The sequence below is a fragment of the Tachysurus fulvidraco genome, chromosome 18 (assembly GCF_022655615.1).
Source record: "Tachysurus fulvidraco isolate hzauxx_2018 chromosome 18, HZAU_PFXX_2.0, whole genome shotgun sequence".
NCBI classification, from domain to species: domain Eukaryota; kingdom Metazoa; phylum Chordata; class Actinopteri; order Siluriformes; family Bagridae; genus Tachysurus; species Tachysurus fulvidraco.
In genome coordinates this window covers 17,221,670-17,249,431 of record NC_062535.1, presented here as the reverse complement: position 1 = coordinate 17,249,431, position 27,762 = coordinate 17,221,670, and the positions used below count along the sequence as shown (strand labels likewise).

Below are 27,762 nucleotides of genomic sequence, written 5' to 3'. Positions count from 1 at the left end.
TATGTTGACTGTGTAAGACTGTCCAGCAATATGTGGTCAGAGCTGATACAGAGTCATAACTGATTTCTGAGTATGTGCAGCTCAGAGATGAAACAATTGCATGGATGCCCTCATTCAGTACTACCTATTTTTGGTCTGTTTCCGATAGGTTGGAAAACTGATTAATGAGATTAGGGAATTTTTCTCTAATGTTTACAAAACATAAGTCAAATGGAGGTATGCTCCAGGCCTCAACCCACAGTTACAGATGGATAAACCGTACAATATCATGCCCCCACCGGTACGGGGGTCTCTGAGAGAGTAGCCATGGACCAGTTCCTTTGTGCCTTTGTGAACCGTTCCCTTCCTTTGTGAGGAAAGAAAATCGGTGGGGCTAAAGTGGGCCACCAACCAAAAGAAATGCTCAATGCCCTTGAGAGCACAGGAGCCACCATGAAGATCGGCCAAACGCCCTGGGGAGACTCAAAGGCCAGCTCATGATGCCCCCAGTCAATTTGCCAACTTGACACTGAACCTGCCAGAGAGAGGATGAAACCAAAAACCACCTCAATTTGGGACCCATCCATGAGCCCATGCTCGTTGCGCCTGACCCCATCACGCCTCCTGCCAACAAGCCATGGTTAGCTGGTTGCAGCCCGTTTCACCAGAGAGGTTAAGGGGAAACTCGTCACAACACTCCTGAACTCATGAAGCACTGTGACCCTGCCATTCTGCCCCAACCAGCTAACTTGCCAAACAGGTCAGGAGTGTCACAGGTGTGGAAGAAAATCGTCACAGGTGTGGAAGAGTAGTGAAGTAAAGCCAGGTGGGCCTGGTGGCCAAAGCTACCCAAAACTCGGCAGACCAATCATGAGTGTCCTCAAATTCCTCAAAAGCCAGTCTCTTTGGATCTCTTTGCTTTCTTCCAGAACCCGCCTACTACAAGACGATGCCTAAGCCACACTCCTGGGTTCTGCTTCTTCGCCAGTCCATTGCCAAAACCTCCAGCACTCCTCCCACACCGGTAGGAACCTTTCACACCACACCAGCAGAGCCTTCATTTGACCAACTTATTTTCTGCCCAAAAAGAATAAAGAGCTATTTTCCTTTAATTTCTAGAATATGTGCTCTAAAATTATGATATAAAAGTAATATTAATACAGACAATAAGAAATTACATTTCCCAGAGTAGAAAAAGAAATGTGCCCTATTTTCCAATCATACACTGATTTTAACAAATTATTGTCTCGTTCACCAAGAAACCAAAAAACAACGGAAAATATTAGCTTAGGACAACTAATTTAGTCCCTCCCTAATTTAGATTTACCTACCCACCAGCTACATCTCCCATCACACAATACCTTCCAAACAGGAAGGGTGAATACTCTCATTTGATATCTTTCCAAACTGCTGCTCATGCTGCACAAGAAAGCAATAATTAAATTGATATCTAAATTCTACTCAAAATTGATATAATGCATTAAAGCAGTAAACCTAAGCAGCACAAATGATTCCTCAGATGACTGTAGTGTAACCTTCTTCACTTTCTATACTATAGTTACTGCCTGCAGTTGCTTAATATGTTCATTTGACAGTACTAGGCAACAGCTAATTAAATGTGTATAGAGACATTATGGAGGAAAAACAAAGCTAGAAATTAATTATCAGTGATGGTTGGTGTCTCTGTTGAGTGTGTATGGCTAGCACAGTAGATTTGATTTGCTAATCTTAGAACATACATGTACAGTAGTTAGTACTTTCCCTAGCATTCAGCTTCTAAATAATACCGACAATTTTCCAAACAGATTGGTGTATTTTGTAAACTGTACTTACTGACAACCATTAGTCAAAAGCTGAGCCAATCAATACCACCAATCAGCATATCTAAAATTGAAAATAAAGTTAAAGAAATATGCTATACTGTATAGCCCACATTAGTAGTTAAGGAGAAAGAATAATATCTATTACTCAATTTGATTGACAAATAAAACAAAATTACCTGTAAAATGTATTCTAGTCATTGTAATTGTTCATTGTATATCAAAAATAACCTACATAACATTTCCATTATATCATTTATTTCTTTCAGAATACATTAAATACATCACATGTATCAAGTCCTTGTGTTGAGTACTTTAACAAACGGATGTACAGCAGATGATTGTAAGGGTGGATGTCTTAGACATTCTGAAGCCATGCACACGTGAATATTATAAAAAAGTGCTTCTCTCCATTTTCAAAAGATTTCTCATCTATTTAAGAAGGATTTCCACAAAGTTCTCTGGTGGAGGGTCTCAGATCAGTCGCTCCTCTTTGGGCAGAGGCAATGAAAGGCCTGGTTTCTCTGACTCCTGGCTTTCAGCTTGTTTTTGCTCCTCTGCACTCGGCCGGTAGGTTCCTTCAGTCTTGCGTTTCCTGCGTAGCACACATACCATCAGCACCGTGGCCAGAGCAATGAGCATGAAAAATGCCAGGACCAGATGCACATCGGTCAGCGTCACTACCACCATGGTCCCCTAATACACATACAATATATTAAAAACAAACTAATTGGCATCATGTAAATTTCAAAACAAGAGTTTATGATAATGTGAGAACTCTCCAGAAAGTTAGTTTTCTATTCATGTTAGAACTACAGTATAGAAATTATGATTATCTAAAACAAAGTTAATAATTTCATGATTGAAAGGTTACATGATTGGTCATTCTGGTCAGTTTATGGTTAATCAATCAGTGGTGTGCAGTAAGTAAATAATAAAGCCCTGCCCCTCCATTTCCACCACATTGATTAAAAAGGGTTGCCTAATGGTTGGCCTCAGCCCTTCTTCCTACTGTGAAAACAACTGTAAAGCTCCTAAAAATAAATATTATATATATATTAGTATCAGTAATTTTTTCAGTCATTTGATGTTTTTGGCCACCGCAAGGTATACAAACTTTCTAAATGGTAGGAAAAGACCGGCCTGAAGGAATGTACAATAGTCTAATCTAAAGATTGAAGAGCCTCAGTGAAGAGAAATGGTCAGAACTTTCTTATGTTGTTGAGGAGAAAATGAAATGAGTGGTGATTAATTTCCAGATACGCAGTGCATGTGGATTGTCATGCAGTCTTGTTGAATTTTCTTGTTGGATTGTGTATATACTGTACATGTGCGTAAATAAAACTCACAGGGTTGGTGTCCATAAGGTCTTATTCCTCTGACATTTTCATTACAGATGATTTCTCCTGCAGCTTGGGGAAAAACACCGCAGGTAACATCGCACATTCACGCAGAACCTTGAAAGGGTTAGACAATTACTGTTCAATGATGAGCTTAATGATTAGAAGAAATCAATAGCACTGTTTGGGCACAAATGAAACTGTTTTGCATTTTTCCGCACAATGGAAGTGGATAAACTGCTTTTATTGACAAATAGCCGATTTCTTCAACTTCTGTATCACAGCCATGCAGAAGGTTTTTTTATATTTAATGAACCGATTAAATTGAAAATAATAAATATGCTAATTTCATTCAATTGTTAAACCAGTGATAGTGATGGGCGGTGTGTGAACGAATCGTTCTTTTGAACCGGTTCTTTTTAGTGAACTGGATGAACCGGTTCACCAAATCAGACTGATTCGTTCTAAACTGTTCGCGTCTTGAGTCAGCGCTGATCCACAAGTTACTAAAGTTACTCAATTTCGGTCATGCCCGACAGCCCCTCCGACAACAAATAAACTAATATCCCGGAATATATGTACTGTAACTTCTGTACACTGAACTGAGACATGTTGTGCTGAGAGAACTGTGAGCTCGAGCTGTAGATACACATGCTTGAATAACTGAACTGATACAGCGAATCATCAGTACACTGAACTGAGAACTGTTTCTTTCAGACACGTCCGACATACTGAGAATTGATGAGCTGTTGTTACTGCGCATGCGTAAAGCACTGAACTGATACAGCAACAAATGGAAGTGGTTATAATTTAATGTCTTATCAACATGAGTGTTTAACTCAGTTGCATTAGTTTTTGAAACAACTGATGGAGCGAAAGAAACATTTCAAAATTATGCTTTTTTTTGTAAGTTGATGAAGGTTAGTTTATTAACTTTATATCTTTAAGACACATAAAACACCCACGTTTGCACATCAATGCCTGTACTGCGTGTTTTAGTTGCAAAACTTAAATGTAAGAAACGTATTCAACTAAAGTTATGATTACAAAGAACTTTTCAAATGTGTTAAATTGATTGTATTAATATCTGCCGGCAGCGGCGGGATGAAGGAATTTACGTCATTACGTCAGGCCGTAAAAGAACTGGTGAACTGGATTATTGAACTGGTTCATTAAAACGAACTGTCCGAAAGTACGCTCGCGGAAAAGAACCGAACTTCCCATCACTAACCAGTGACTGAAACAGACTAGTAAAAACTCCCAATTTGGCAACACATGATGTTAGAACTATGCTGAATGCGTCACTTTAATACTTAGTAATCTTGCAAAAAGAGACACTATTGCTTTAAAATTGAAAATTAAATTCAACAGAAGGAAACACACACACGCACAGTAACAGAATATGTCTTGTTGATGAAAATTAACTAGGTTTATTTTTCTCACCTGAAAAGTCGATTGTCTGTTTCTTCTCTGTTGAGCTCTGAAATAATTTTTTTTTAAATGCAAGAAAAACATGCAACTCGATTTGCACTAAAACGTTCAGCCGAAAGCTTCGATTTTTTGGAAAACCTGGCGAACTTCCCACTTACCTGTTCCATATGCAAATGAGCTGCTTCCACCTGTCTGACACACACGTGGTTTAATGAGCGCGCGCCATTACAGATCACACACAAAACACATATTTTATTACTAAACCTAATAAGTGTATACAGACCGAAATGACTCAGATTCTCTCCCTTTCCATCAGACGTGACTCGTCAGTCACAAACCCATTTGCAATGCATTCAATTATGAAGACTGTTTCCACGTTTATTGTTTTTTTTTCTCCCCCACTTGCTTCTGACAGTTACATATTTTGAATATTTACATGCAGGTATGAAACGCAGTTCAGGATTAAGAGTCTGACTAGAAGTGCAGGGAACTGAACCTCTCTCTCTATTTCACACACACACACACACACACACACACACACATATCATTATACAACACATAACATATAATGTGGCATTTGCCCTAGTGCAAATTTCAGCCGTAATCTATTCTGTATATATTTGTTTTACTATAGATTTCTTCTCTTCTACAATATATTCCTCACGTATACATATGTATATCCTGTTCAGCAGACATCAACTTCCCTGTATATATCTCCTGTATATCCATAGCTGTATAACTTTATAATATTTGTAATTTATTGTAAATATACACCACTGAAGAGATTCTAGATTTGATTCTAATGTAATCCAATCTAATATATTAATTGTTACTAATTAGAGACTGCAGAGGTATGTGAATGAATTTGAAATTGAGCAGCTTGAAAATAAGAGTATAAATGTTTTTGCAAGGTGAAAATCTTAATAAACAGAAGAAGAAGAAGAAGAAGAAGAAGAAGAAGAAGAAGAAAAGGCTTTCACTTGTTTATGCAGACACAATCGATAAACAGCATCCTAGTGGGCTTTTCCAAAGGTCCAAAGGTTAAATTGACACAACAAGATGCCTGAAATTTGTCTGATTTACGGGAACTGTGTTGGATTAACCTTTCATGTGCCTCTCTCATGGGTGAGAAGAATGTGGTGACTTATATATATATATATATATATGTATATATATATAGAAAAGACAACTAAAAGATTTACAAACAGAAAAAATTAAATCTACTACTGTAGCCACTAAATGATACACACACTCTCTCTCTCTCTCACACACACACACACACACACACACACACACACTCCCCCACACACAGAGAGAGAAAGGAAGAGTATGTGAATTAATTTGAAATTAATTCAAAACATGCTAAAATCAGCATATAAACGCTTCTGCAACTTGCAAATATTCATCTTCAACACAGGTTCAAATATTTAAATGCAGGTTTTCCAGTTTCAAATGATCAAAGTCTAAATTGACACAAGATACAGTTCGATTGATTTACGGGAACTGTGCTGGATTAACCCTTCACATGCCTCTGTGCAGCACAAACAGTGCAGGAAGATCCCAGGAACTGGTTGGTACCTTCCTCCCTAACATAATTTTAAACAAGGATACGTGACTGGGCAAAGGCTTCTGAGGTTTCTGTAAATGTTTCAATTTATATTTCAAATCTGCTTTAGTAAAAGTTGAATAAACAGAAACATTCTATACATGTAATGTTTGGAGTTTGTCTATTACAAACAGAAAAAAATATATTTCTCTTAAATGTATCTAAGAAAAATGAAGACAACAAAGCCTAAAATCTGCAATAATTTACAAACAGGAAACACTTCATTAATAAAAAAAAAAGAAACAAATATATCCAAAATTAGATAAGGAAATCTACCCAGTACTCTTTAAATTAAAGAATTATCATTAGTTTGGGGAAATGTTCAGATCATTAGTGTGTGTGTGTGTGTGTGTGTGTGTGTGTGTGTGTGTGTGTGTGTGTGTGTGTGTGTGTGTGTGTGTGTGTGTGTGTTTAAACTCTGCATATTGCACAATATAATGTTTAGCCGAAGCAGTGAGGAGTAAATGCCAGGATTGGGCTTATCTCTAAAGTTTGGTTTTTTCCATTGTGTTGAAACACCACTGCACATCGTTCCATCACTAACATCCCCAATGTCAGTGTTTCATAATCACAGAGTGGGAGAGGCCTTATGTTGTGTGTGTGTGTGTGTGTGTGTGTGTGTGTGTGTGTGTGTGTGTGTGTGTGTGTGTGTGTGTGTGTGTGTGTGTATTAGGTTGGTATAAAAGCTGTGGTACTGCTCGATAACACACATATCCTCAGACTGAGCTCGGACCAACAGTAAGGATGCATGTAGACCTGCTGTGGCTGACGGCTGCGCTTCTATCTTTCCCGGTGCTTACACTATGTGATCCACTGTGAGTAAACACACACACACACACACACACACACACACACACACACACACACACACATACATACACACAGACAGACACACACATACATACACACACACACATACACACAACTCTTATTGTTTCACACAGTATTAATACATATGACTTTCCCTGCTTTACATTGTTTTAATGTTTTAATGTGTCTTTACTTAAGCTGGTAAAATGCACATTTACATTATTTTCACACAAATTTAGGTTAAAATCTTAGCTATTTTAGTGATTATTGTTCAAGTTATAAAAGAGATCATTTTAGTGCACAGGGAGAAAAATTATGCTTTACATTTGGAAGGGTATTTTTTAGCCGTTTTCTCCCCCTTTTTTTTTTCTTGCCCCATTTTAGTTTAGATCTGCCAAATCGCACCCACTATCTAACTGTGCACCGATATTACACAATAGCTAGCAGATGTGGAGAGATTAACTATTGATTACTTTTCATTAAACACATGAACTAAAGCGCTGTCCGCCCTCTTCTGTGTACGTGTGCGACTGTTGCTGTGATTGACAGGTGAGAGAGAGAATAGACCCCTCCCACTCAGAGAACATGGCCAATAGTGCTCTCTTTATTGGAATTTGAATATTTAAATTTAAAATCTGCGTATGAAAAAGGAAGAACAATTTCATGTCAGATGTTTAAATAATGTTTAAAGATATTATTCTGAAACATGCACATAGATTGTCTTTTACCTTTACCTACTTTTTTTATCTGTTGGACCCGAACATTTTCTGCTTATACTCTACAGTTAGCAAATGTTATTTTACATTATTACAATAAATAAATAATTGAATAAACGTTTTCCTCTTTGTTATAACAGTAACGTGTTGGTGGCCCCGAACCTGCTGCGTGTGGGAACCCCTGAGAAAGTGTTTGTGGAAGTGCAGGATTATAATGGAGGTAACATCCCAGTGAAGATCAGTGTGAAGAACTACCCAAAGAAAACTTCAGAACTGACATCTCAATCAGTCGTCCTCACTGCTGATAAAAACTACCAAGCAATTGTAGACATAACGGTGGGTTCTCTGATATTACCGGACAAAATGAACAGCATTCATTCATCTCTGGGCCTTTAAAATAAATAAATAAATAAATAAATAAATAAATAAATAAATAAGGGATACCCAATTTTTTTTAGGATTGGAACAGTAAATACAGTGACACAATCGATTCAAATCACCTAAACCGAGGGTCACAAAGAGGTTATTTATTTCTACCTCTTTCACCACAAATTATTACTATTATTACTTTATTGTGATTTCAATAATAATAATAATAGCAATAATAATTATTATTATTATTATTGTTATTATTATTATAAATAATAATAATTATTATTATTATTATTATTATTATTATTATTATTATTATTATTATTATTATAAACATTTCCCCAAATGACCACCAGAGGGCAACCTATTACACCTTTTTAAACTTTCTGTTGCTGTTCCGCTTTACATTTATCCAATGATGCTCATTGGTAGTATATCAGTTTATTAATCACCTTTTATTTCAGGTTTCTGGGTTTTGCGGTTTCTTTGTCATGCATCTGTTAATGTTACCTTTGTTTTGACATGCAGGTCATGCATCACATTAATAACTTCTGTTTTAACTTAAGTTTCTTTAGTCTTTCTTATAAACAGTTGGAGTTTATATACATATAAATATTAAAAATATTTTAGAAATATGGTCTTAAATAAATGGATATGTCAGGTGGTGTGGAGTAGCTTTTTCATTTCTACAGTTATTGTACACTAAAATTAAGCGAATAATTTTCCTTTGGTTCAGATTCCTGACAATAAAGACTTCTTTAGTGAAGACCCACTGGAGAAGCAGTATGTGTATCTGCAGGCTGAGTTTCCTTCCAAAGTGCTCGAAAAAGTGGTCTTGGTATCGTTTCAGTCTGGATACATGTTCATTCAGACAGACAAGAGCATTTACACACCTGGAACAACAGGTAGACAGTCAACATATACGTATATTTCTTAAAAAGAAATATAGCAACATATAATTTCATATATATATATATATATATATATATATATATATATATATATATATATATATATATATATATATATATATATATATATATATATACTGTATATACATATATAGTTAGTTGTTAATTTTGTTCTTTGTTTATTTTATTTATTTATTTTTCATTTATTTCTAATTAATTTTTATAAGGTTCACTCTGGTTATCCTTATATAAAGCAAAAGAATCATTTTTGTCCCAGTTCTTTACAGAATCTTCTCACTGACTCCTGATCTGCAGCCTGTTGATAAGAGTGGAGGAATCTATGTGGAAATCATAGTAAGTGTTCAAACAGCTCAGCTGGGGTTTCACCTACACAGTAGTCAATTTCATCGCAAGCTACAATTACTGTATATTCTGATTTTCTGATCCATTCATTATGTATTTTCTAAAAGATAATACAATAATACAATAATAATTTTTTTTCTTTTCCCCCAAGAATCCTCAAGGAATCACAATTAACAGGGACACAATCTTTCCTAAAGAAGGGATCATAAAAGGGACATACGACATCCCTGAAGTTGCCAAGTTAGTTAATATTAAGTGTCAGAAAACCGACACAACCTGAAATATTTTTGCATTAATTATTATATATTGTATTATTGTGTATTATATCCTTTTTAACAGATCTGGAATATGGACTGTAGCAACACGATACAAGAACACCCCACAGAAGAACTTCACTGCTGAATTTGAAGTTAAAGAATATGGTACAATTTATAATTAAGCTACAAAGATCCTTACTTTTAGTTTGTCTACATGTGTGTTTACATGTTACTTTTCACTTTGCAGTTCTACCGAGCTTCGAGGTAACATTAAATCCATCAAAACCTTTTTTCTACGTGGATGATAAGGATCTTACTGTTGACATAACTGCCAAGTAAGTAGAACATGACACAGACAATAAGTTACTTTAATCTAACTCAGTGCTAATTTTTTTTTGTGAATTATACAAAGGTACCTGTTTGGAAAAGATGTGAGTGGTGTTGCATTTGTGGTGTTTGGCGTTAAGAGCGAAGACACTAAAACCAGTCTGCCTGCCTCTTTAACCAGAGTACAGGTCAGTTACACATCCTTTCAATATTTTACATTATAACATCTGTGAGGAAATAATCACTGTTTCATTTACTCACTAAATTTCTAGTAGTTAGATTTAAACACAAAGTATTGCAGCATCGAAACTCACATTTGTACTTTCTTTTTTAAATCCAACCAAAAGTTGTTGTTTTTTTTTTTGCAATTCCTGGCTGTGATACTGTAGTTCCTATGCCTCAATTCCACTAATCCAGTTCATAACTAGTCTTAACATGAGATGTCTGCAAAACTGTGTTTAATCCCACTTTTGTTTGTTTTGTAACCTGCCGAAAAAAAGTTGTTTAATGTTATTTTCTAAAAAAATACACAAAATAGTAGCAAAAATTAGATCACTGTGATTCTGTTGCATGCTCTGTTTGGTTTGTGAGCTTCACATAGGACAGGAAAAAAAATCCTCCTACCTGTGACTCTTTTGACTGTACATTACTACTGCTTATGTGTACTATTTAACATATGTTACATATAGATCATTAATGGAGAGGGACGTGCTGAGCTCACTAAAGAGATGATCCTACGCTCCTTCCCTGAAATTAATAAACTGGTCGGAAGCTTTTTGTACATTTCTGTCAGTGTTATAACTGAGACTGGTAAGATCCCAGCAATTGTGTATGTATGTATGTATGTATGTATGTAGATCTACATTCCCACATTACATAATGCCATCTGACTCTTTTCAGCTGTCATTTATCATTAATAATATTTCAGGTAGTGAAATTGTTGAAACAGAGAAGGGGGGCATTCAAATTGTGACATCACCCTACACCATCCAGTTCAAGAGAACCCCAAAATTCTACCATCCAGGAATGTCTTTCGATGTCACAGTATGCAATCCTTTATAACTCCTTACAATCTTACAAATGATTTAACAATTTAATAATTTTCTCAAGTGCTAGATAATAAGTGTAAATAATTAGCATTGGCATTTTACTATTTGGTCTGTACTTTTAGTAATATGTAGCATTTTAATCTCATTGAAAAAAAAAAAATTATTCTGTTCTGGATTTGAAAAGGTTTATGTGACCAATCCGGACCAGTCACCTGCTGAAAATGTGGACGTATTGATCCAGCCTGGTAACGTTAAGTCTCGAACAAAGAGTAACGGCATGGCCAAGGCCATTCTGAACACGCAGGGAGGAGATAGGCCACTACATGTCACTGTGAGTCATGTAAAATAGGGTTTTTGTTTTTTATGCAATAACAAACATAATTACACAGGGATCGGAATTAAAAAGAAACAATATTGACATCACGTTCCAGCTTGATTTAAATGGTGAGAAAACCATAGCTGGTTGATAAAAAAATCTGAGCTCGTTAACTATAACTATTAAACCATCTTTTCAGTTGCTAAGCTTTTTTCCAGCTTTTTATTAATTGACTAAACTGTTTAATACATGTTTGTCTTTCCATAGCATTATTTGACTGGTAGCTTTATCAAGATTAATATTTCTGCAGTGGTGAATATTAAAAAGCATTAAATAATACAGGAAATATCATACCTAACTAAAATGGTTTTGCTTTGTGACCAGGCAAGAACTGCAGCCCAAGCCATTGCAAATGAAAGACAAGCTGAAAACCAGATGACTGCCCAACCTTACGTCACCAAAGGAGGCTCTGGCAATTACCTACATTTAAGTGTAGATGCTGCAGAACTGAAAATCGGTGATCAGTTGAACATCAATGTAAACTTCAAAACTGCTGTCCCCAATCAAGATGTAACTTATCTGGTTGGTATCTCTTACATATACATTTAAAGTTCTTGGTGGTATTGTGAAGTAATTCTACTGGCTTGTGTATTACACTAATAATAATGCCAAGCCTGTACCTAGCCCTTAAACCTAATCTGAACATTTGTAACTAAAAAAATAACTGGGTTGATTTTCTTTGTGTCAGGTCCTTAGTAAAGGGCAGATTGTACAAGGAAACAAGTTTCTAAGAAGGGGACACCAGGCAGCTACTTGGTCTCTATCGGTCACCAAGGACTTCGTTCCCTCATTTCGAGTGGTTGCGTATTACCATGTAGGATCCTCAGAAGTTGTGTCTGACTCTGTCTGGGTCGATGTGAAGGACACATGCATGGGAACGGTAGGTAATCTGATTCCTTTTTAAGTAAGTTAAAATAGTATACTGGATAGAATTATATTCTTGTAAGTTTTTGACTGCATCAGGATTGTAAAATGTATATATATATATATATATATATATATATATATATATATATATATATATATATATATATATATATATATATATATATACACACATAGCAAGGACCATAAGCACATCATCAGTGCCCAACATCAGTAATGTGCTTTAGGCTAAATGGACAAATGCCCAAAATCAAGAAGAATGAAAAGATAACCATAACAGTTTGGTTGTTGATTGGAATGTGAACTTCAAATATTTAACTTTAAATATTTAAATATTACTTTATTTATTACCACATTTTGCATTTTTCAGTTTCTCGGGCAATCAGAACATTTGCCCAGTGGGTCAGCTATGGAATTTTTTCACCCCTGATACATTTGGTTTGTCTTTCTTTTTTTCCCTTTATCTTATGTAATGAAGCTAAAAATTGATGTAAAGGAGAGTTTAAATGTCAAGAAGTCATTTGAGCCTGGTGATGGCTTTCATCTAATAGTTACTGGAGATCCAAATGCCAAGGTTGGTCTGGTAGCAGTGGATAAAGCTGTCTTTGTCCTCAACAAGAACAGACTCACACAGACTAAGGTGAGTAATAAAGTCTGACATGAACTTATTCACTGTGTATCTTTGATGTTTGCTTTCAGTAATCAGGAAATGGCTCAAAATGTGCAAAACTGTGTCCCCAGATTGGTACCAGGACTCAGTTAATCTCACTTTGGTTGAGAAAATATTCTGAACATATTCTTTTTTAATTCCTTCACCAGATCTGGGACATTATTGAGAAGCATGACACTGGCTGTACAGCAGGCAGTGGTAAAGACAGTATGGGGGTTTTCTATGATGCAGGTCTACTGTTTGACTCTGATAAATTAGGAGGCACCAATGAAAGGACAGGTAAAGCAGATTTTTTTAAGTAATAAGTGAAACATTGTGCCTGGTGCTGTCATAGATAAATAATCAATAGCAACTGGTGAGATGAAGCAGTTACCATCCTATTATTTACCCCTTTAAAAACCCAAAGAGCTTCATTCTGCTAATACAACAGCAAATTCCCAATACCTTTATCAATTTATTAAAAAAAACTGTCAACTGTCCATTGAACACCTTTAGGATGAACTGGAATGCCAACTGCAGTTGGCTTCTTTGCCAAACATAAGTGTCTTACCTCTATCCTCATAAAGATCTTGTGGCTGAATGGATAAATAAATAAACAAACAAACAAACAAACAAATAAATCACAACTGTGCTTCAAAATCTAGTAGAAACCCTTCCCAGAAGAATGGAGGGTATTTAAAACAGCAAAGCAGGACTAAATCTAGAATGGGATGCTCAACAAGCACATATGGTGTAATGACCAGGGGTCCAAAATATTTGGCCATATAATTGTTGGTTTTATTTGTTAAATGACAGGGTTAAATTATGTGGAGTATCTCTCAAGGCCATGTGAATGGGCTGATACTATAGACATGGCATTAGAAGGCATTAGAACAAGCCCATACATTTGCAGCTCATACAGAAAATTGTACATTAAACAGGTACAACTAAAGTATGGGGGTGAAACTACAGGTTTAGACTTCAGTTTCAAGCCTTATCATTTTGAGAATTTTCTTTTTTTTTTAATAGCTGCCGAGTGTCCTACCCCACTGAAGAGAAAACGGAGAGCAGAGACTCTACTCCAGGTTACACAAACACTGAGTAAGAAGCTAGACGTTATTTTGTTCAGTGGTGTTGTCATTAATTTAAACCTTGCTACAAATTTTCTCTAAAAACAATAAGATAGATAGATAGATAGATAGATAGATAGATAGATAGATAGATAGATAGATAGATAGATAGATAGATAGATAGATAGATAGATAGATAGATCTGATTGCTGATTTCTACCCTTTACCCTTTTTCTTAAGTGTCTAAATACAACACTGAAGAGAAGAAATGCTGTGCAGACGGACTGAGGCAGAACAGGCTGGGCTACACATGTGAACGGAGAGCGTCATTCATTTTAGATGGTGCAGAGTGTGTCAAGGCCTTCCTGGACTGTTGTAAAGAGATCCAAACTCGCAGTGATGATAAGAAAGACTTGTTGCTTTTGGCTCGCAGTATGTACCCACTTTGTCATTTACTTTTATTACAGTTGTTAAAGATAAAAAAAAAACACTTCTGTACAGCAGAAACTGTCCAAGACTTTTAACCGATGTATGTTTGGATTGGGCTAATTGATTAGGCTAAATATTCTCATAACATACAGTAGTTTGCTAGCCCAGTACTACAGTACAAATGAAGCCATAGCCATAGAGGATCCATTGTCTTCTGCATTGTCTTGCCTCTTGTTTAAGGCATGATTTGATATAAATTTGTTCAGGTGAAGATGATGATGATGATTTTATAAGCTCTGAAGAAATTGTCACCCGAACGCAGTTCCCAGAGAGCTGGATGTGGGAGGACATAGAACTTCCGGCCTGCCAAAAAAACGTGCCATGGTAAATGCAATAATCTGAGATTCTTATTTGTATAGCATTCTGGAAGTAAATGGTATAACTGATGTTGTATTTTTCCTTTCGTTGAAGTCATACAACAAGCAGCACCTTGGAAAAAACCTATCTAAAAGACTCTATTACTACCTGGCAAATTCTAGCCATCAGTCTGTCTAAGACCCATGGTCAGTGCTGCATCCTCTTTACAGATCTAATATATCTTGATGTTATCAATGATCATATGTACAAATCTGAAAGAGACTGGCATACGATGGCAAATATTAAACCACATTGCTATTTCCCTATAGGCATCTGTGTAGCTGATCCCTATGAAATAACAGTGGAAAAAGATTTTTTTGTGAATCTCAAGTTACCTTACTCAGCAGTCCGCAATGAACAACTAGAAGTCAAGGCTATTTTACATAACTTCTCCAATAAGAAGCAAAAGGTATTATTATTCTCTGCATTTTAACATTTTTAAAAAATATTTTCCCTCAAAAAGATCAGAACTTCAATTCTGAGCTCAGATTAATGTATGGTGCTTAGGCATTATTCATACTGAAGACATCTGTTGGACTTCCTCTTCCCACCAGGTGCGGGTGGATTTCTTTGAGACAGAGCATATTTGTAGCGCGGCCAGTAAAAAGAAGAAATACCGTACAATAGTTAATGTTGAGGCCGAGTCCACCATTTCCATCCCTTATGTGATTATTCCCATGGAACTAGGGGAACATCACATAGAGGTGCAGGCTGCTAGTTCATCATATCATGATGGAGTACGAAAAACCCTGAAGGTGGTGGTGAGTATGAGCAGATTATACTGTATGTGAGTGATTTTTCAGACAGGATTAGTTAAAACCCTTAACAGTAAGTAAACAAAATAAATTATATGATACTATGATGCAATCAAATGCATTTAGCACTTAGATTAACATATGGTCTTTTTTACCCTTGTTCAGTCGGAAGGTGTGCTAACTGAACTCCCAGAACAAAATTTGGAATTAAATCCCTCTAAAGAAGCTGGTGAGATCTATATTCTGTACTCAAGCAACAGCAAATGCTTAATAAATTACTTAATTAATAAAGACTAAATAAAATTTAAAAAAATTATTTATGTGTGTTTTGGAATAGGTGGCGTTCAAGTTGTCAATTTGAAGACTGATGTACCACCCGGGCAGGTTCCAAACACTCCTGCACACACTTACATCACGGTGGCTGGTAAGAAAAAATTAAAACATAGACATCTTCTCCATAACATGTAAAAATGTAAAATATACTGTGTGCTTTTGAGTTCTACTGTCTGTCACTGCATGACACACAGTCCAACGTTAAATCTTGCTGAAGGTTGAACCATTTTTAAAAAGCAGAATAGTTTTTGTAAATACTACAATCATTTCTGATCCAGGAACATGCAGGCATTTGGAAACTGTTATAAAACCAAGCAACAGAGGTTTTCTTACTGCAGATAAACCTGATCCGAAATAAGAAAAAATTGGCAATTGGCACCAATTAGCACCAATTGGCAAAAAACAGGCCCCAATTGGCATACAACTGACCAGCATTACTGATCCATCCATCCATCCATCTTCTACCGCTTATCCGGGGCCGGGTCGTGGGGGCAGCAGTCTAAGCAGGGACGCCCAGACTTCCCTCTCCACAGACACTTCCTCCAGCTCTTCTGGTGGAATACCGAGGCGTTCCCAGGACAGCCAAGAGACATAGTCCCTCCAGCGTGTCCTAGGTCTTCCCCGGGCCTCCTCCCAGTTGGACATGCCCGGAACACCTCCCCAGGGTGGCGTCCAGGAGGCATCCGAAACAGATGCCCGAGCCACCTCAGCTGACTCCTCTCAATGTGGAGGAGCAGCGGCTCTACTCTGAGCTCCTCCCGAGTGACTGAGCTCCTCACCCTATCTCTAAGGGAGCGCCCAGCCACCCTGCGGAGGAAACTCATTTGGACTGCCTGTATCTGGGATCTTGTCCTTTCGGTCATGACCCAAAGCTCATGACCATAGGTGAGGGTAGGAACGTAGATCGACTGGTAAATAGAGAGCTTCGCCTTGCGGCCCAGCTCTTTCTTCACCACAACAGATCAGTATATCAACCGCATCACTGCCGAAGATACACCAAGAAGCTTTTATGCTCACCACAATTGAACTGTGTTTATCTGAATTACTGTACCCGTTCTGTCGGACAAGTACGACCATTCTCTATTGACCTCTGTCATCTACAAGGCACTTTTTTTGTAGAAGTGGCACTGACTATACATTTTTTAATTACTTTACCATTCTGAGTAAGATCAGGAGATCAGAAGTTATAGAAATACACAACAAACACATCTGAGACCATCAATTATTTCAAGGTCAAAATCAGTGAATCGGCTGAACATTATCTGACACTGCTGGCTTGTATCTTGTTTATGCATTGCACTGCTGCCACATTATCAGGTGATTAGATACTTGCATAAAAATATAGTTGTACAGGTGTTTCTAATAAAGTGTTCAGTGAGTGTTCAGGTAAAGTTCATAAAGTACTCAGAAAAAGTAAGGTGAAGATCTCCACATCCCAGGCTCTTCCCTGTTCTATTCCTATTCTTTGGAACTTTTTTCTGCTTTATGATGAAACCAAAGCTGAGAGTAGGTGGAAACACTCAATGTCCGCCTGCCATTATTATTCTGTAATTATGTGGTCCTTTTAAGACAATGAGATAGTATAATAAATAATAATATTTGCCACAAAGGAGGTAGCTGCTTGCCTGCTAACAACAATCTAACTATTTATATATTTGTCTGCAGGTCAGGAGGTGAGTCAGACAATTGAACAGGCCATCAGTGGAGAGTTTATGGGGCGCTTGATCGTACAACCCCATGGCTGTGGAGAGCAAAATATGATCTTTATGACGTTGCCTCTAATTGCCACACACTATTTAGATAACACCAACCAGTGGGAAAGAGTTGGCCTGCAACGACGTAGTGAGGCTATCAAGCACATCCAGACAGGTGAGAAGACTCTTACAAAACTATAGAGCAAATGTAAAGTTTTTGTTTTTTTTTAAGGCAGAATTCTTTCTGGTATCTACTGTAAATGAGCCTTAAAAGACAATATGTTGACCATATGCTAGAAAAGTATATTTAATCATCCTTACTTTATCCATGTCAGGGTCATGCTCAGTCCTGGACCTGTGAGGCATTAGTGCCAAATGCTGTGCCATTGGGTCATGCTAAAAGCTAGTTCAATTTTAAAAAGCTGATACTGTTTGTTATGATTGCTCAGAATGTACACAGATGACACTTGCTGACCTTTATAGACCTTTCTGAGGTACTGTTAATAAAATAAAATAACAAGATAAGAGATAAGATTGGTTTCTAATTACAGTTAAAGAATGGCTTGGTGCTTGTGTCAGAACATATCTATGCAGAAGTCCTCCTTTTTAGCCTGCTAATGCTAAGAGAATTAACCTTTCTTCTCAACCATTCTTAGGATATGAAAGAGAACTTACATTCCGTAAACCCGATGGTTCTTATGCTGCATGGATACATACACCCAGCAGCACATGGTAAAAGAGACCGATCAAATTTTGTTTTATAATTTTAATTGGTTTGTAAATTTTAAATAATTCTTTAATTTATACATAACAGTCAATGCTAGCCCATATGTTGACTGCTTGTTTTTTCTGCGTTAAAGGTTGACAGCATACGTGGCCAAAGTCTTTGCTCTGGCCAGTGACTTAATCACGATAAATGAAGATATTCTTTGCAGCGCTCTCAAGTGGTTAAATCTGAAATCACAGATGCCAGATGGCTCATTTATAGAAAATGCCCCAGTCTATCATGCAGAGATGGTTGTAAGTTGAGCTTATATTTGTTTGGTCTTAAATTAGTGACATTTACCAAAAACCTTACAGCAACAATTTTTGTGAAATGTGGTGTACTTAAGTGTACTGTAAATAATTTTCTGTGCTATTCCAGGGTAATGTACGAGGTAAAGATGCTGATGCTTCTCTGACAGCATTTGTCTTGATTGCCCTGCAAGAAGGACAACATCTTTGTGCTAATTTAGTTGGAGTATGTCAATTTATTACACTATATATCACTAATAAGCATAAACAATCAAGCACATAGACCAGCTTTTGTAGAATTATGCATGTATTTCTACCCTTTTCTGTCATGTAGAGTCTTCCAGAGTCTACCAAGAAGGCCACTGAGTTTCTGGAAAAAAGACTCCCCTCTTTGACCAATCCGTATGCAGTTGCAATGTCTTCATATGCCTTGGCCAATGCTGGCAAGTTTAACAAACAGCGTCTGCTGCAGGCTAGCTCTGAAGGTCAGTAACTCTTAAAATCATATTTATTTATTTATTTTTGAAGGAAGCACATGTCAATTTGATTCTATATATCTTATGCACAGACGGTTCTTACTGGCAAGTTGCTGGAGGTCATCATTTCTCCCTGGAGGCAACAGCGTATGCTGTGCTGGCTCTGGTAAGGGCAAAGGAGTTTGATGCAGCAGGAAAAGCTGTTAATTGGCTTAATAGGCAGAGCAGTCCTTACGGGGGTCATGGCACCACCCAGGTAGGTTGGCAGGTTTTTCTGTTTTTCTTTCCTTTTAGAAGCATACTGAATATGCTGAATAGCTGGATCTTTGTTTGTTTAAAATTGAAGCTGGCTTTAAAGCAGCACTCTATCATTTTTGTGTCTTGATCTGTAACATTACTGTGGCCAATCAAGTCACTTCTGATGTGGAACAATTTAATCTTCAGAATTCAGTAAAGTGTAAAAATATACATACATTTCACTCAATCCTCTTTGCTTGTACATGTCACCTAGGCAACCATAATAGTGTTCCAAGCAGTGGCTGAGTACTATAAACAAGTAAGAGATCGACAGAATGCAGACCTTGATGTGGAAGTGAGCGTGAGTGGTCGAAGTCGTCCCATCAAATGGAAATTCAGCAAGGACAGCTCACAACTTACACGCTCAGACAAGGTTATTTTCAGTCATGATAAAACAAGATTTCTGATTTCTGTTTATTATTCGCATAATATGAAGCAGATATTAAAGACAATCGTTTAATGGAAAACTGGAAAACACAAAATTAAAGCTAAAGTTCATAGCAATTTAATAAAAAATAACTTTATGTACATGAAGATTTACCATACTGCTTGTTACTATGTGCTGTGTTCTAATCTAATACAGATAATACAGTGGATATAATAAGTCTATACACCCTTGTTAAAATGGCAGGTTTTTGTGATATAAAATTTTGCAACGTATTAGACACCATGGGACAGAAGTTACAACAATCACACCTTTACAAAATGTTCTTCTACTGTTTTGTTCTTCCACTCTGTAACTTTTTTAAACTATGTGCCTTATTATGGTAAAATGAAGACTAATTCAAAGGTTTCTATACCTGGACTTTTACAGGTTCAGCTCAAGCAAGAGTTTAATGTCACTGCTAAGGGAACTGGTGCTGGAGTTCTCAAAGTCAGTATTTATTTGAAGACAATCCTTTGTTTTGTATTTGTAGTTTATTTATTTATTACAAAAAACAAATTCCTCTTTTTCATAGGTAACAACACTTTATTATGCTAGACCCATAGAAAAGAAGAGCGACTGCAAAAAGTTTGATCTTTCTGTTGAAATAAGAAAAGAAGCAAAGGGTAAGTTTTACCTCATGTTTAAATCACTGCATTCAAATCTATTTCCATTTGTGATGCCAAAATAGGATATATTTGAGATATTTAAAATATCCATGCTATAATGTTTTGATGCTCTATGCTCTAATTTCTCTAACAGTATCATATGCAGGTGCTGAAGAAAGTTATGAGGTCACCATTAACGTTCTGTAAGTATACTGCAAAATAAAGGTCATGTACTGTAGTTTTATATACTCATTAGTTTTTTTTTGTATTTTTATTTACATCTTTTTTATTTAAAGACTAAAATATAATGCACTGTCTATTTAGAATTTGAAATGAACTTTTCTTTCATTTTAAATACATCATTGCAGATTTAAGGATCCAGAAAGAGATGCCACTATGACTATTTTGGATATCGGCTTGCTGACAGGATTTGTGGTGGATGAAAATGACCTTCAAGACGTAAGCAGAAATCTGAAAGATACTTACAGACAGTTCTGTGACAATAGTATTTTGTACAATAAGCATAAGAAATGTTTTCACAGAAAGCAATCTCTGACATTTTGTTTTGAACATCATAATCTTAGCTAACCATTGGAAGGGACAAATACATACAGAAGTTTGAGATGGACAAACAGCTTTCAGAACGAGGCTCCCTCATCATGTATTTAGATAAGGTATAATGAAAGATATTTTATTTTTAAAATTTTAAGGTATTAAAGTGTTGTAAAAGTTTCTCTTTTTAAGCTAATTTGCTCTCTTGTCAGGTATCACACTCTTTACCAGACAGGATTATATTCAGAGTGCACAAGATAAATAACGTTGCTTTGCTTCAACCGGCTGCTGTCAGTGTGTATGAGTACTACTCTCCAGGTAAAAAATGAACACATAAACCCATACAATGGCATGCACAAACACAGACACACACAAAAACCCTTGTGTTGTTTGTAGGGGAACGCTGTATGAAGTTCTACCATCCTACAAAGAAAGATGGAGCCCTGAACAGATTGTGCAGTGACCAGAAAGATCTGTGCCAGTGTGCTGAAGGTAGACATATTTACAGCGGATAAATTCAATAAATATAAACAAATGGAATAAGATATAATAAAGATATAATATTTTATCCAATTGTGTAAAAGAGAAATGGTCTATATTCCCTGACAGAAAACTGCAGTGTCCAGAAAAAACAGAAAATTGGTGAGGAAGAGCGAGAGAACAAAGCTTGTGAAGCTGGCATGGATTACGGTAAACATCAACAACTATTTAAACCCCTGATTCAGACACAGAGATACATCCTATCTGCATGTACCTTACCATTCCTCACTCAATGTACTCATCCATCCATCCATCCATCCATCCATCCATCCATCTTCTACCGCTTATCCGGGGCCGGGTCGCGGGGGCAGCAGTCTAAGCAGGGATGCCCAGACTTCCCTCTCCCCAGACACTTCCTCCAGCTCTTCTGGGGGAATACCAAGGTGTTCCCAGGCCAGCCAAGAGACATAGTCCCTCCAGCGTGTCCTAGGTCTTCCCCGGGGCCTCCTCCCGGTTGGACATTCCCGGAACATCTCCCCAGGGAGGCGTCCAGGAGGCATCCTAAACAGATGCCCGAGCCGCCTCAGCTGACTCCTCTCGATGTGGAGGAGCAGCAGCTCTACTCTGAGCTCCTCCCGAGTGACCGAGCTCCTCGCCCTATCTCTAAGGGAGCGCCCAGCCACCCTGCGGAGGAAACTCATTTCGGCCGCCTGTATTCGGGATCTCGTCCTTTCGGTCATGACCCAAAGCTCATGACCATAGGTGAGGGTAGGAACGTAGATCGACTGGTAAATAGAGAGCTTCGCCTTGCGGCTCAGCTCTTTCTTCACCACAACAGATCGGTATATCGACCGCATCACTGCCGAAGATACACCAATCCCCTTGTCGATCTCCCGCTCCATCCTTCCCTCACTCGTGAACGAGACCCCAAGATACTTAAACTCCTCCACTTGATGCAGGAGCTCTCCACCAACCTGAAGGGGGCAAGCCACCTCTTTTTGGCTGAGAACCATGGCCTTGGACTTGGAGGTGCTGATTCTCATCCCCGCCACTTCACACTAGGCTGCAAACTGTCCCAGTGCATGCTGAAGGTCCTGATTTGAGGAAGCCAGCAGGACAACATCATCTGCAAAAAGCAGAGACGAAATCCTGTGGTCCCCAAACCGGACTTCCTCCGGCCCCGACTGCTCCTAGAAATCCTGTCCACATAAGTAATGAACAGGACTGGTGACAAAGGGCAGCCCTGCAGGAGTCCAACATGGTGTGCAGGGAACAAGTCTGACTTACTCCCGGCAATGCGAACCAAACTCCTGCTCCGGTCATATAGGGACCGGACAGCCCTTAACAGAGGGCCCCGGACCGCATACTCCCAGAGCACCCCCCACATGTCACCACAAGGGGCACAGTCGAATGCCTTCTCCAGATCCACAAAGCACATGTGGACTGGTTGGGCAAACTCCCATGAACCCTCCAGCAACCTGGCGAGGGTATAGAGATGGTCCAGTGTTCCACGACCGGGACGAAACCCGCATTGTTCCTCCTGAATACGAGGTTCGACTATCGGCCCGAATTCTCCTCTCCAGTACCCTGGCATAGACTTTTCCTGGGAGGCTGAGGAGTGTGATCCCCTTGTAGTTGGAATACACCCTCCGTTCCCCCTTCTTAAACAGAGGGACCACCACCCCAGTCTGCCAGTCCAGAGGCACTGTCCCCAACCTCCACGTGATGTTGCAGAGGCATGACAGCCAAGACAGCCCCACAACATCCAGAGACTTGAGGTACTCAGGGCGGATCTCATCTACCACCGGTGCCTTGCCACTGAGGAGCTTCTCAGTGACCTCAGCTTGGGGAATTGACGAGTCACCAACTGAGCCCCCGGCCTCTGCTTCCTCAGTGGAAGACATGTCGGTGGGGTTGAGGAGAACCTCGAAGTACTCCTTCCACCATCCGAGGATGTCCCCAGTCGAAGTCAGCAGATTCCCACTCCCACTGTAAACAGTGTGGGCAGGGCACTGCTTCCCCCTACTGAGGCGCCGGACGGTTTGCCAGAATTTCTTCGAGGCCAACCGATAGTCCTTCTCCATGGCCTCACCGAACTCCTCCCAGACCCGAGCTTTTGCCTCCGCAACCACCCAGGCTGAAGCTCGCTTGGCCCTTCGGTACCTATCAGCTGCCTCCGGAGTCCCCCGAGCCAACCAGGCTCGATAGGACTCCTTCTTCAGCTTGATGGCATCCGTTACTTCCGGGGTCCACCACCGTGTTCGGGATTGCCATCACGACAGGCACCGGAGACCTCTGTATCTCTCAACCTCCCGCACCAGCTCAGGGTCGTGTCCGTCCCCCCCCCCCCCCCCCCCAGCGAGGTGACATTCCATGTCCCTAGTGCCGGGTTCCGTGTCCGGGGATTGGGTCGCCGAGGCCCCCGCCTTTGACTGCCACCCAATCCACATTTCACCGGCCCCTTACGGTTCCTCCTGCAGGTGGTGGGCCCACAGGAGATTGGCCCCACGTTGCTCTTTTGGGCTGAGCCCGGCCGGGCCCCCGTGGGGAAAGACCCGGCCGTCATGTGCTCGCATGCGAGCCCCAACCCCAGGCCTGGCTTCAGGGCGGGGCCCCGGTTGCGGACCTTGATTTAACTTTTCTCCTAAGGGGGTTTTGAACCGCTCTTTGTCTGGCCTGTCACCCAGGACCTGTTTACCTTGGGAGACCCTACCAGGGGCAAAAAGCCCCAGACAACAAAGCTCCTAGGATCATTCAGGCATGCAAACACCTCCACCACAATAAGGTGGCAGTTCAAAGAGGTCAATGTACTCATGTCAAGCTTTAATATAATAAATCAAATCTCTGTAATAGGTATAATAGCAAATAAGAAAATAACTGATCAATTGATTGTTTAATATAAACAAATTGTATTTTTCAGCTTATAAAGTGAAATTAATTAAAGTGGACCAGAACCCAAACACAGATTATTATGAAATGAAGATTGAAGAGGTCCTGAAAGAAGGTAGGTCTTATTTATATATCTGTATGACACATCAAGAAGTATACATGTTCGTTTTTTTAATGATACATCATGTGATGTACGTTTTTATTGGCTTGTGTTGGTTGCTTTCTTTATTTTAATACAGAATGTGCACTTATACTGTCAGCATTCTGGATGTTTAGTAATTGGGTGAATGAGAACGTGAGAGAGTTTTGGTGTTGTAGTGGTGGTTGACTGGTTTGAGGTGGGAGACATGGAGCAAGGGGGCTTTGGCATTTAATTCTAGTTTGTGTTGTTTATCCCTTTGAGGACTGTGAATTGGCCAGTGTAACAATGGCACAGCTTCTGAACACTTTCTGTGTTACAATGGTTCTTTGTGTCTAGCTATACTTTGTAAACTGGCTCGGCTTTCAACTGAGCATCTCTCCACAACTCTTGTCTGCAAACGTCTTGTTTGTTTCAGCCCCTGGCTCCAAGCATTGGTCGGCTTGTTCCCACACTTGTTCACTCTGCCATAAGCAATTTAAAAGGATTGAGGTTAGAAACAGAGCACTTAATTTCCTTAAGTTCAGGGTATTTGGCATCTAGTAGGAATTGTGCCCAGTCCTCTTGATTGTTGGAACAGTAAGTTCTAAAAAAAAAATTTCAAAGAGTGGCAGGGAGATAAGCTATAGGGCTTTGAAGATCCGATCCAACAGGACTATTTTGTTCTGAGAATCAGAATACTTTATTAATCCAGTCCAGTCCAACGGACACAGGTAGGAATGAGTCATCATGGAACCAGTGGAAAATGTTGTCTGAGATGGCCAGTAGCTTAGACAGCATCCTTCTTTCTGACACTACAGTCAGAGAGTCCAGATCCACCCCTGCAACATCACCAGCCTTACGGATGAGTTTGTTCTGTCTGTTTGCATCAGCTATCTTCAGAAAGGGGAGATCTTTAGTGAAATCAATGGCAATGTGAGACCATGGTCTTTGGGTCCATAAACTGAAAGAAGTTTGCCTGTGGATATTGTTAATGGTACTAACCCTGGCATAGATACAAAAAAGACAAAAGCCAGTGAATATCTCCCATCATTTTTGGCCACCAGTATTGTGATTGCTCAAAGAAGGTGCATAGTATGGCCTTTGTGCTGCCAGCTTTTACCCAGCAATTTTTAAGTTTCTTATGTTGGGAGTCATAACACTGATTGTCTATGGCAAACAAATTCTTTTATAAATTGCCTCTTCAATTACACATTACAAACCAGACTGTGCATCAGACCCACTATTTACAAATGCTGCAGCAGATCCCAAATCTTCAACCAATGAGATATGGGATTGCTGCATTTTTTGCCTCTTGGAAAATGCATGTAACAACCCAGGTGACAGACAGGGTGCACCATGTGGACAGGGCAAAAGACCTCTCTGGGAAAAAAGAGATGGGGCTTATATTTTATGGACTACAACTTGTGGTTTGATTGTATCATACTTCATGCTTCTGCATTCCTGCTTCTGAGGCTACATTTATTGTTACTGAGAACAAAAAAAACAAAGAACAAAGCCAACTTGAGAACAATAATGCAAAAATATCATACAACACATTTGAGGACTGTGTTTTGGACCTGTCTACAAATCTCTCCCCACCCACCTTCTAGCAAATTGGCTTAACACAGCCAACACAAGAGTCATGTGACAGGGAATAAAAAAAATCACAAATAAGAGAAATAAACACTATAAATAATAAGTAAACACTGCATTCTCTCTGCCGGATGAGCTTAATACTCTTTATGCTCAATTTGAAAACAAACATCCATGCCCCATGGAGAGAGCTCCCATGACCAATACTGCACAGGTTAGTACACTATGTAGTAAACGTTTTAATAGATGCTACCCAGTCCTTCCAACAACTTAACATCTGCAAGGCCGCAGGTCCAGACAGCCATGTCCTTAAAGGTATGTACAGCTGGTGTTCTAACAGACATTTCCAAGACTGCTCTCACTGCTACCATCAGACAGACAGTATGGATGTGTTTTTGATTGAGACTAAAAATCATATGTGTGAGTTCATTTTAATGATGAGTTTTTATGCATAACAAATTGCCTATTAAACTAATTAATTATTAACTAATCATTGCCAAATTGCTGTGCTACACTTTGGCATGGGCTGTTATAGAAAAACGATCAGCTATGAACTGGTAACTTTAACTCTGCATCATCACACCAACATATCAAAGTATTTTATAATAACTTATTATTATTTTCCTTATTTTGCTTACTTCCTAATGGTGCTTTACCTTGTTCAGTAATATTACATAAAGTAAAGTGCAAGGAATTAGTAGAAATTAATGCAATGAACTTTTCACATTCAGTAAGCTTCAGGAAGCAATGACTATATAATTAAAGTTTCTGCATATATATTTTAAAGTTGGAGCCCATGACACATTTTTAATGCTTTCTGGTCTTGAGATCCTACAATCGTTACCAACACCCATATGAGAGACTGTGACAGTGTTTTATTCGACTCTCTATATCCATGTCCATCCCACAAAAGATCCAGTGTTTCCATACAAATGCATGTGTTTGGGTTTTATTCCGCAGGTACTGACCATGATGTACTTGACAAAATAAGGACATTCATGGGTCATGCTAATTGCAGAGAGTCTTTTGGATTTGTGGAAGGCAAGAGTTACCTCATCATGGGCCACAGTGCTGACCTACCGAGGATAGAGGGGAAGTATGTTTCTTCATCAACTAATCACCACGGGCATCATGGGCTAAATTTGATGTAGTTGAAGAGGGAAAACACACATCTCTGTAGTATTCAGCCAAGATTTTTAATAGTGTTGTCTGTGTGAATGAGCCCTCATTTGTATCATTTGTTGTTGTCAGGCTGCAGTACATCCTGGGTGAGCGGACTTGGATTGAATACTGGCCCACAAGTGTGGAAGGTCAAACTAAACAGTACAAAGAAACTTACATCGGCATTGGCGCACTGTCTCAAATGCTTAAGGACTTTGGATGCACTACATAAACATATATTGTTTTTTTTTTTAAACAACTTTCACAAAAAATCTTTTCTATTACTGTGATGGAGAATTTACTACCAGTACTCACCTAAGCAACTATTCATCCTAGCATTCACACTTTCCTTTTTCAAGCTTTCTGTAATATCTGAAAGTAGAACATGAATAAAATGTCTTCCTTTGAATCCATCACATGTTTTTAACATTTGTTAAATCAGCTTTACAATAGATGGTACATTCTTTATTAGTTAGGCAGTTTTAATAGTCATGTTAACAAAAGAGTCATTTTAGTTCATAGATCTGGTCAGGTTTGTAACTTTTACCACAATGTGCT

The 27,762-nt window shown here is 38.6% G+C and overlaps 1 protein-coding gene and 1 long non-coding RNA gene across 4 annotated transcripts; one reads left to right on the top strand and one right to left on the bottom strand.

Moving 5' to 3' along the window:
• Positions 1-2,042: 2,042 nt before the first annotated feature.
• Positions 2,043-5,110, bottom strand: LOC113636378. Of its 3 annotated transcripts, XR_007138499.1 has the most exons (5): positions 4,854-5,110; positions 4,729-4,762; positions 4,583-4,619; positions 3,149-3,256; positions 2,043-2,495 (listed from the first exon to the last, which is right to left on the bottom strand). It is a non-coding gene; the product is annotated as an uncharacterized LOC113636378 (long non-coding RNA). The 3 variants fall into 3 exon arrangements; XR_007138498.1 differs by lacking the exons at positions 4,729-4,762; positions 4,854-5,110 and having other exon boundaries at positions 4,583-4,722; XR_003439030.2 differs by lacking the exons at positions 4,729-4,762; positions 4,854-5,110 and having other exon boundaries at positions 3,149-3,211; positions 4,583-4,722.
• A 1,739-nt stretch (positions 5,111-6,849) lies between these two features.
• Positions 6,850-27,617, top strand: LOC113636343 (complement C3-like). Its single transcript, XM_027136386.2, has 41 exons — positions 6,850-6,991; positions 7,843-8,038; positions 8,811-8,979; positions 9,263-9,339; positions 9,500-9,588; positions 9,688-9,770; positions 9,853-9,940; positions 10,018-10,120; positions 10,622-10,742; positions 10,861-10,976; positions 11,166-11,312; positions 11,682-11,879; positions 12,046-12,237; positions 12,721-12,882; positions 13,062-13,191; positions 13,921-13,992; positions 14,202-14,393; positions 14,657-14,774; positions 14,862-14,953; positions 15,077-15,216; positions 15,362-15,568; positions 15,728-15,791; positions 15,900-15,986; positions 17,561-17,764; positions 18,246-18,321; positions 18,450-18,609; positions 18,734-18,829; positions 18,938-19,088; positions 19,172-19,335; positions 19,591-19,749; positions 20,191-20,250; positions 20,336-20,426; positions 20,563-20,611; positions 20,777-20,867; positions 20,993-21,082; positions 21,173-21,278; positions 21,357-21,452; positions 21,570-21,650; positions 24,361-24,444; positions 27,004-27,139; positions 27,295-27,617. The coding sequence occupies exons 1-41, from the start codon at positions 6,921-6,923 to the stop codon at positions 27,434-27,436; spliced, it is 4,950 nt and encodes a 1,649-aa protein (XP_026992187.2). The 5' UTR covers positions 6,850-6,920; the 3' UTR covers positions 27,437-27,617.
• The last annotated feature ends 145 nt before the right edge of the window (positions 27,618-27,762 follow it).

Coding starts and splice junctions, on each gene's coding strand:
- LOC113636343 (XM_027136386.2), top strand. CDS start 6,921: ATGCATGTAGACCTGCTGTGGCTGACGGCTGCGCTTCTATCTTTCCCG. Junction 15,217..15,361: donor TCTCCAATAAGAAGCAAAAG/GTATTATTATTC, acceptor TCTTCCCACCAG/GTGCGGGTGGATTTCTTTGA. Junction 19,750..20,190: donor AACTTACACGCTCAGACAAG/GTTATTTTCAGT, acceptor GGACTTTTACAG/GTTCAGCTCAAGCAAGAGTT.